The 9,034-nt window shown below is 38.4% G+C and overlaps 1 protein-coding gene across 2 annotated transcripts; it reads right to left on the reverse strand.

The window, feature by feature from the left end:
• LOC110431643 (vacuolar protein-sorting-associated protein 37 homolog 1) lies at window positions 128-5,047 on the reverse strand. 2 transcript variants are annotated; one of them, XM_021450870.1, is made up of 8 exons: window positions 4,736-5,047; window positions 4,128-4,166; window positions 3,501-3,716; window positions 2,857-2,944; window positions 1,400-1,439; window positions 1,205-1,251; window positions 849-969; window positions 128-582 (listed from the first exon to the last, which is right to left on the reverse strand). In XM_021450870.1, exons 2-8 carry the CDS (start codon window positions 4,151-4,153, stop codon window positions 422-424), a joined length of 699 nt encoding a protein of 232 aa, XP_021306545.1. In that variant the 5' UTR covers window positions 4,154-4,166; window positions 4,736-5,047; the 3' UTR covers window positions 128-421. The 2 variants fall into 2 exon arrangements, with proteins under 2 accessions (XP_021306545.1, XP_021306544.1); XM_021450869.1 differs by having other exon boundaries at window positions 3,501-3,719; window positions 4,736-5,046.

Genomic DNA, 9,034 nt, shown 5'->3' on the forward strand with positions numbered 1-9,034 from the left:
AACCCCTCACGACATCCTTCCGACACATTCGATGTGACACCCAAAAAATTTTCATCTTCAATCTAAACAAGCCCTTAGATTTGTTCCAGTGTGCTTCGGTTAAAACACTGAACGGACGTGCATCCACGAAACATCAAGCATACCAAATCTTTATTATCAATGAACAAATCAGGCTAAGTGTCTAGTTACCGCAAATAAATCCAACTTGGTCACTCGGCAGGTAAACAACCACTATACCAGGGCAGAGTAGGCAAGACGTTTTTGCAAGGCATAGTATAACTATACATGCGATCTCCGCTGATGTTTGGCAAAGCCCTACACAATACGCTGTGCTCATAAAACATGGCCAAGCAGAGTGTATGTAGAACAAGAACAGGCGAGCCGGAATACAACAAAGTTTGACACGACGCCGGGCCGGATGTCAGCGTAGTGATGTCTGGCCAGCTAGATGGAGCAACGCCTGCTTGTGGTAAGCCGTGCGGAGCTTCTTGTACTTCTGCACAAAGGTTGCAAGGTCGATGTCTTTCTCCAGGAACTTCTGGTGCAACTCCTCAGACTCCTCGTCCAGCTTTGCCATTGATGCTGAGGAAACAACACTATGATTAGTTTGTGTGACAAACACCTCACAAATTCAAATACTTGAAATTACATATTACTTTTCTGTTGTTTTTTGAACTGATAACGAAAAAGTTCAGAAGATTCGAGCATATAGCGTGCACATACACATGTCTGAACACTGATATGCAATGTACACTGTAAAGATTATGAATCAGAAAATAACCAAACTCAGATACAATTATGCTACTCATAATAAAGGAACTGACGATAATATTCTTCCAAGTACTTACTTTGGAGCTTGTCGAGCAGTGCGGCAGGGGAATAGGACCGCATAATATCATCCTTTTGCCTCTCCAAATCAGTTAGCTGGTCTTGAGCAGCAGCCAGTTCTGTGGTTCTAATTATTGTGCACTGCACAAAAAAATTATAGATGCAAAGGAAATGTCAGCAAAGAAATGAAGCGCTGAAAACATAAGAACAAAATCAGTTGAAAGCTTCACGGTAACAGTATTACAAGGTTGTCGTTTCATGGTATTAACAAATTTTATAAACTATATTCATGACCCTTTAGTTTAAAAATGAATAGCACAACCACAATGTTTGCTATCTTTCTTCATGACATATAGCCTAGGTGACAGTGCTGCACCTGATTCCTAAGCTCCAAAATCCGCTGCTCCTTTTCTAAATTTTCCCCTGTAGATTACAACACCAAAGAGAATAAGAATATGTTACATATATCTTATTTGATGTTCTGTATATCAAAGGGTACTTTTGAAGCACCATTATTTCTTTGAAACCAATTCAAACACCACTATTTAAACAAACAGAATGTATAACTCACTTGCAAGTTGCAATGTCTCCTTTCTAAGCTCATCTCGCACCTGAACATTAAGAAAGAGTGACCGGTCAGCAAATACTTCAGTAATTTCCTATATGGGTATGCCAGAGATGAGGAATTGAGGGGAAAAAACACTAAACCAGATAAGCAGCAGTCACATCACAAAATAAATACTTGCTCAACCACCACCAACACATGGATTAGGCACCAGAGAAAAGATGAAACATGTGTTAAAAACTTAAAACTTAGCCCACAAGAGGATTGACAATATGTAAGCTTTCAAGGATTTTGTACACTAGGAGAAAGACGGTAAAGAAGAAATAATGAAGAAAAATAGTAGCATTGGAACTCTGACATCATTAACTAATCAAGAAGGTTTCAAAACTGTTTCTATAACCAGTGTGGCGAGGATATCCAATATAGACGAGGAGACACTCTTAGAACCTCAAGAATAATTGGAACCACCGAACCAAAGAAAGCTAATTTCAATGTTCAAAATCTAAAGGAACCTCAATAAAAATATTATGTGAGGAGACACTCTTAGGTGCTGTTTGGATTGTAGGAATTTCAAAGAATTCCAAAATCCAGAGGAATGCAATTCCTATGTTTTGCTGACATCAGGTGCTGTTTGAATTGGAGCAACGTTCCTCTGGAAAAGCATGCACCCCTTCACAAAACGACACAAACATCTGCTCTGACCCAAAAGTTTTCGCGGATGGCCAAGGTGAACATGCGCATGAGAGAAAACAGAGGTAAAGGAAGCTCAAAGAAGCACTTGTGTCATGGCCACCAGGATTGAAGCAAGATAGTCACCGCTGCAATGACACCATACAGCTATCTCAACCTCTCCTCTCTTTCCAGCTTCCACATGCTACATGAGTGCAAAATGGACCTTCTCGAATGAACGACATTGAGAACCTACCCTTGCCACTTGCCAGTTGGGAGAAGTACTCGTGTGGGATGAGAGAGGTGCTGTCCAGTGAAGGAGAGAGGCCAGATGAGGTTTGGGGAAGATATAAGATCGAGCTTGGGAAGGAAGTAGATAGATGAACTACTCAATCTTCACTGCTGTGGGCTAGCAATTTGAATGGTTCATATATCAGTGGCTAGGAAAAAACTCCCATGCCTATAGAGATGAGTTAATCCATCCGTTGATGACTATAAATAAATCAAAAAAAGGTTGTGCACATCCAGTACAGGAAAATTGGATTCGTATTTCCAATTTTTACTATGCTCCTATTCCTGAATTCCAAACACCAACTCATAAAAAATTCAAGTGTTTCAATCCTCTGTTTTGCCACTACACTTCTTTCCTATTCCTATAGTTTTTCTTTTCCTGTATTTTTTATTCTTTCATTCCAAGCAGGCCATAAATTGTGGGTTATGATGCAGAAAGAATTTCAGTCTCTGGTGAACTCAGCATCACAAACATAAAAAAGTGGTCGTGCAACAGAGCTTACATTGTTCTGGGTTTTCACTTGATCAAGTGAGTTAAAGAATGCATTATATGCCTCTTTGTCTTTCAATATCCTCTGTAACTCCTCAATACTGCACAGAAATTTTTTATTAAAAAATAGCATGACATAACAAGGCTGTCAACTCCAGCCAAATGATGCATCATCAGGAAATTTAATATTGTGTAAATACATATGCTGCCAACATATAGAATTCACAAACACAGCACAAAGAATCAGCAATGGATAAATGGCCGATCCAAAATTATACATCACTTATCAACTAGTTCTAAAACCTACACGAAATGCCTTGTTCTAGACAATCAGTTCATCTCTAGTTGCTCGCTCAGTTTTCCTTAACATATGTACAACACAGATATGAGATGCCAATCCATAACACGATGGTATATGCTGACGGACCATGCACTACATAGTGTTAAGGTATCAAAATTTGAGCAGTCATATGTTATAGATCAGGACACAGTTTTTTGCTAAATGTCCCAGTTTGGGGATAACCCTAAAGCATGTGGTTTGTAGGAAAAGGATGACAAAGTATTTTGACGCAACCTAAAAAATATGAGACAGGAGACAATCTTGTATGCAGGAAAGCAAGAGATAAATCATTAAACGAAATAAGACTATGTGCTAACCTCTTATCCTTCAAACGGGCAATTATCCCTGCAGCCTCAGCAGGAGATGGTTGCCCACGGGATGAAGACTGTGGATTATCTGAAGCTCGTTGATGTGGACTACCACTAGAAGAGGTAGGGGTGGATGGGCGTGAAGATGAACCTACCACAGAGGGAGGGTACCAAGACTGCGTAGGGATGTCCTGGAAATTTGGATCTGTTTGCTGCTGCTGAGAGCTGCTATGAGCGCATTCAGCAGAGCCAATGACAGTAACCAAGAGAAGCAAAACTGTCAGAACTTGTAAGGCATAATTTCTTATATGGCATCCTTAAACATTCAGTATTACTGTTAAGATGCATCCACAGGAAATGGCGCATATAGCAATCAGGTAAAATTCTCTTTGGTTAACTAAATAACTTTTGGACTGCAGGGTTGTACAGGGAGAAAAAAAATAAAACTAGACACCATAGTGTTGTGATTGCACACCTTATTTGAACTAACAGTTTCCAAAGAAACATGTAGCATGTGCACATAGGAAATTAGGAATATGTAAAACCTAGCTAATTAGACAGATAAATGAGATGTCAGGGCTCATAAAACATAGACAATGGCAACACCAGAGATTTATTTCAATAAGATCAACATACCCGAAAAGAGGAAATCTCCAGCTCATCGTACAGAGAAATCTGCATTGACAGAAAGCAGGTTACGGATGTCAATTGATAAACTGATTGGTGGTGTAATATGAGATGTTTGAACCCTTCTTATTTGAGAAGATCAAACTGACACCCAAGTAAGTTCTGATGCAAATAGCATATTAGTGGCACTTAGTGCTTGCGAAGATAACACTAGTCAGTAGCATCATCATAAAACGATCATTTCAATAAACTGCCTATATGTGCTATACTTGACAGGTTAATCCATCATTCCAGATGTCATGTACGGCAGCAGTGACTTGTTACTATCATACATGAAAGTTAGAATGGGCCATTAACTATGCAGTCAAATCATCGGAAGCGGGCATGATCCCGAGCAGGGGTGGACACAGTAAAGGACATGGGTGTACACCCAATAATTTTTGCAAAGCAATCGAAGTTAGTAGTCATAATACATGCATATACACCTGTAATTATATTCAGATCCGATTAGGAATGGTATGTTAGGGTTTGGGCGCACGGTTTTACCTACGAATTAGGTTAAGGTTTGGGCGCACGGCTTCGCACAGCAGGAAGGCAGGATCAAGGGGAGGGAATACCTGGTGTCCTGGTGGTGCTCGTCGCCGGCCAAGGTGGCACGTGGCTTAGTAGGACAGCAGCGACGGTCGCGGGGACACCGGGGCTGCAGAGAGCGGACGCCGCGCCGGAGCTGGTCGCGACTCGCGAGGACGCTGGGCCTCAGGTGGTGCTCGACCGAGCGCAGTCTCCTCTCCGGATTGCGGCGCGGCGAGCGGATGGAGAGGATCGGCCGCGGGAGAGACGTGTTCCGGCGGCGAGCCAAGGGTCGAGTCTACACGGTTTATATTTGCTTCTGCCTTAAGGCTTCTGCCTCAGGTATCCTTTTCGTCTACAATCAATCGGACTGCAATTCGATCACTCAAAAACCAAAATTTTCAAGATTTCCTGTCATATCGAATCTTGCTTCGTATGCATGACGCATTAAATATAGATGAAAATAAAAATTAATTACACAGTTTGTCTGTAAATCGCGAGACGAATCTTTTGACTCTAATTAATTTATGATTAGACAATATTTGTCACAAACAAACAAAAGTGCTACAATAGCGAAATCCAAAAAGTTTTCGCATCTAAACAAGGCCTTAGTTTCAAAAAAAAATCCTATCACATTGAATTCTTAGATGTATGCATAAAACATTAAATATAGATAAAAAATTAATTACATAGTTTGTCTATAATTTATGAGACGAATCTTTTGAGTTTAGTTAGTTCATAATTGGACATATATCAAATACAAACGAACATACTACATTAGGTAGAACTAAAAAATTTTCCTAATTAAAAAAGGTCTATAGCACTGCATATGGTGGACTCAATCCACATATAATTAGTTAGTTAGATTTTTTATGGTGAAACCTACTTATCGAAAAGTCTTTAACTTGACATTGATACTCGTGTACCTGTAAAAAAACCGAACAACAAAAAAAAGAAAAAAATGGAATCGAAAATCAACTGGTAGATTAGTCGGCTAGACTCTGAGAAAAAAATGCTCTTTATAAAATTACTCCTTATATAAAATATAAAACTATATACAACTACTAAATTTTTATAGACTATTGTTTCCTATTAAAAAGGGTGTTAAGTAGCTGTTATAGTAAAGGGGAAAGATACTGAGAACAAAAAATAGTAAATACTCAGATGGTACTATTTTTCAAGCTTTTAGTAAAAATAGAGAGGAAGAAAACTTACATTTGTATTCCTAAATATGATTTTTTATATTTTAATGACTGTTATAGGAGAACAAGGTGACAAAAGAAACTAGAAAAATACTCCATCTCTTACTCTTTGCAGCCCTGGCCCTCTCGCGAGCTCAGCCCGCCCAACGGCCATCGGCCCGTGCAACGCGTTTGACGCTGCGACGCATGCCCCTCCTCTTGGCACAATCTATATTTTCACGAAATGGATCATAATAAAATAGATTTTAGATATCTAGGAAGATTCACTTGGAAGTAACTATTTCCTAATACCCATGCACCATGCAGGGGACTTCGCGGTGGAATGAATCAACTTGAAAAATCCCTAAACTAAAAAGACCTAAAGTTAAGGATTTAGGGTCTGTTTGGAACGAAGGAATACAAAACAGAGGAATAGGGAAAAACACAGGAATAGGAAAGGAATACATGTGTATAACAGAGGAAAGAAAAACGTAGGAATTCTAGAGGATTTGGTGTTTGGAACAAAGGAATATAAACAACATAGAAATGAGTATTTGGCTGTGTATCTCCATAAAAGCCAAGAACAGAAAGTGAGTATTAGTGTGCATGAGCCTTGGACTTCGTGAAGGAATTGAAACCAAGAGCTAGAAGTGGATTCTTTCTTTCCTTCAAAATGTACATGCGCAGGAATTTTTCCTTTGGAAAGGAACTTGTGAATCCTTCATTCCAAACACTGCTACAGTGTTTTAAACTATAGGAATCTGGTTCCTTTAGAATTCCTTTGAAAATCCTGTAAACCAAACAGGCCCTTATCAATGGATAATGTTGCTCCAATACCTAACCAAAGAGCTACTACAGTACTGATTAAAAAAACGGTCGTAACTACTGGGCGACGAAATGGATTTTGGAATTTATTGACATTCTCTAGAAAGGGTAGTGTCAATAAGCCCGTTGGCACATAAACCATTAAGAGAACGCCGAATAATTTATTGGGTACTGTACGGAGTATTTGAAATACGGGAAAGAAGTACCACTCGGGTAATATTTTCTAAAGGAGTTGCAAACGGATCCGCCGGTTCACGAATCATTGACGGCTCTAGAACCGCTAAACCCACATTACACGCAATAGTACCTAGAATTACTAATACGCACCCACCGCAGACGACTGCCGCTAGGACGCTACCACGTGCGTCGACAGCCTTATCATCTTGACTTGCGTCTTGTTTAGTTCACTCTAAAACCAAAAACTTTTCAAGATTCTCCGTCACATCAAAATTTGTGCCACATATATAAAACACTAAGGCCTTCTTTAGTTTCAAAATTTTTCAAAATTTCCCGTCACATCAAATCTTGCGGCTTATACATGAAGCATTAAATGTAGATAAAAAAGATAACTAATTACACAGTTTATCTGAAATTTGCGAGTCAAATCTTTTGAGCCTAGTTAATCTATAATTAGACAATAATTATCAAATAAAAACAAAAGTGCTACACTGGCGAAATCTAGATTTTTTTCATGAACTAAACGAGGCCTAAATATAGATGAAAATAAAAACTAATTGTACGGTTTATATATAAATTACAAGATGAATCGTTTGTTAGTCCATAATTAGATAATAATTACCAAATAAAAACGAAAGTGCTATAGTACCGAAAACCAAAAAGTTTTCGGAACTAAATAAGACCTTGGTTCTGCTTCTCTACTTTTTTAAGAATACCGAGTCGGATTCTTCTTGTGTCAGTATCGAATAAAACATACTGAACAAGATCTTCTTCATGGAAACTCACTTGATTTAGATCAGAAAAATCGTATAGAAACCATGTGTTATAGCTCGAATCTATAATGAATCCTATTTTTAACTGGACCAGTTGACAATTGAATCTATTTTTTTATTTGACTGTCCATAAAAGTGTGGAAAGAAAACTCAAAGGAAGAGTGGCATGGCCTTGAGTTTCTCGCTCCTTTGTCTTAGGATTTGTTAATTCTCTTTTTTGATAGGACGAGAAATATTTGGGGGACGGGGGAGTTCAAGTGTTCAACAAAAGCAACACGAAATGTTTCCAATGGTATGTCCAGATGAAGGTCAATTGGGTTGTTGGGCCTTGTTAAGTTATTGGGTAGGAAGGAAAAATAAATAGAAAGACATGTATTTTGGGCCAGATTCATTACAATGACTTAATACTAGATTTTGTTTGTTTTTTTGAATACATATGCATCTATATACTCAAATTTAATTGTAGTGCAGATCAAATTTGTATTGATCGAATTAGTTTGTAGTTGTTCATGTATTTGGTATAGTGTGATTGTACGTTCCATAAATTTTAATGAGTATACACTTCAAGTAGATAGAGTGAAAATTATAGGCAATTGAAGACTAGTTGAAACATCATAAGCGTTTACTACTTGACAGTTCGGTGTCTTGCATTAATTGTCTAAGTACAATATTCATGTTATTAGATTATTTGTTATAAAATCTGTTATAGCTGATGATCAACCATAAAAAATTATTATTACTATCAAATCTACTGTTATTATAAGTTGACCTCCTATTGTGTATCTATGTACTATTGTTTAAGTCTAATAAGGGTGTTCTCTCTCCAAATAGCAGCTAACATCACAAGACAGTGAGAAAGGCATGAAAAGCAAGCACTTTTGATCGTAGTTGTTGCCTCTCTCATAGATGGATCGGATGCTTTAACTACTTAAGTTGCAGACTTCATCTGGTCTGTGTCCATGACTTCATCCTTGACATCCACCCTCCGATTAAGATCCAAGGGATGAGATCGATTCAGGACCTAATGGCCGCCGCTCGCAGGCATGCAGCGCGTCTACCAGTTTTCGAGCCTTCGACAACACCGGTGCATCCTAGCACAGGCTATACCTTTCATTTCCTTTTTTAAAGAGATTAACTCTGCTTTTAAGAAAGCAATACGACTTGTTATACCAATTTTTGATAACCAGAAAAAGAAAGATACAGACTGCACCCTGTAAAGACTACTAAACAAAGAACTACTAGCTATGTTATCTTATTATATGAAAGCAACATCCGAACTAGTAACTTGCTGATGAATGCATTTGCGACTCCATTCCTCTATGTGTGACACCATATCCAGAAGCTAAGACTTAGCATCTTTAAGTAGATCCCCCACATCTATCTTATAGTA

The sequence above is a fragment of the Sorghum bicolor genome, chromosome 1, assembly GCF_000003195.3.
Source record: "Sorghum bicolor cultivar BTx623 chromosome 1, Sorghum_bicolor_NCBIv3, whole genome shotgun sequence".
NCBI classification, from domain to species: Eukaryota; Viridiplantae; Streptophyta; class Magnoliopsida; order Poales; family Poaceae; genus Sorghum; species Sorghum bicolor.

Coding starts and splice junctions, on each gene's coding strand:
- LOC110431643 (XM_021450869.1), bottom strand. CDS start 4,153: ATGAGCTGGAGATTTCCTCTTTTCGG. Junction 3,720..4,127: donor TGGAGATTTCCTCTTTTCGG/GTATGTTGATCT, acceptor ATGCGCTCATAG/CAGCTCTCAGCAGCAGCAAA. Junction 583..848: donor ACTGCTCGACAAGCTCCAAA/GTAAGTACTTGG, acceptor TTGTTTCCTCAG/CATCAATGGCAAAGCTGGAC.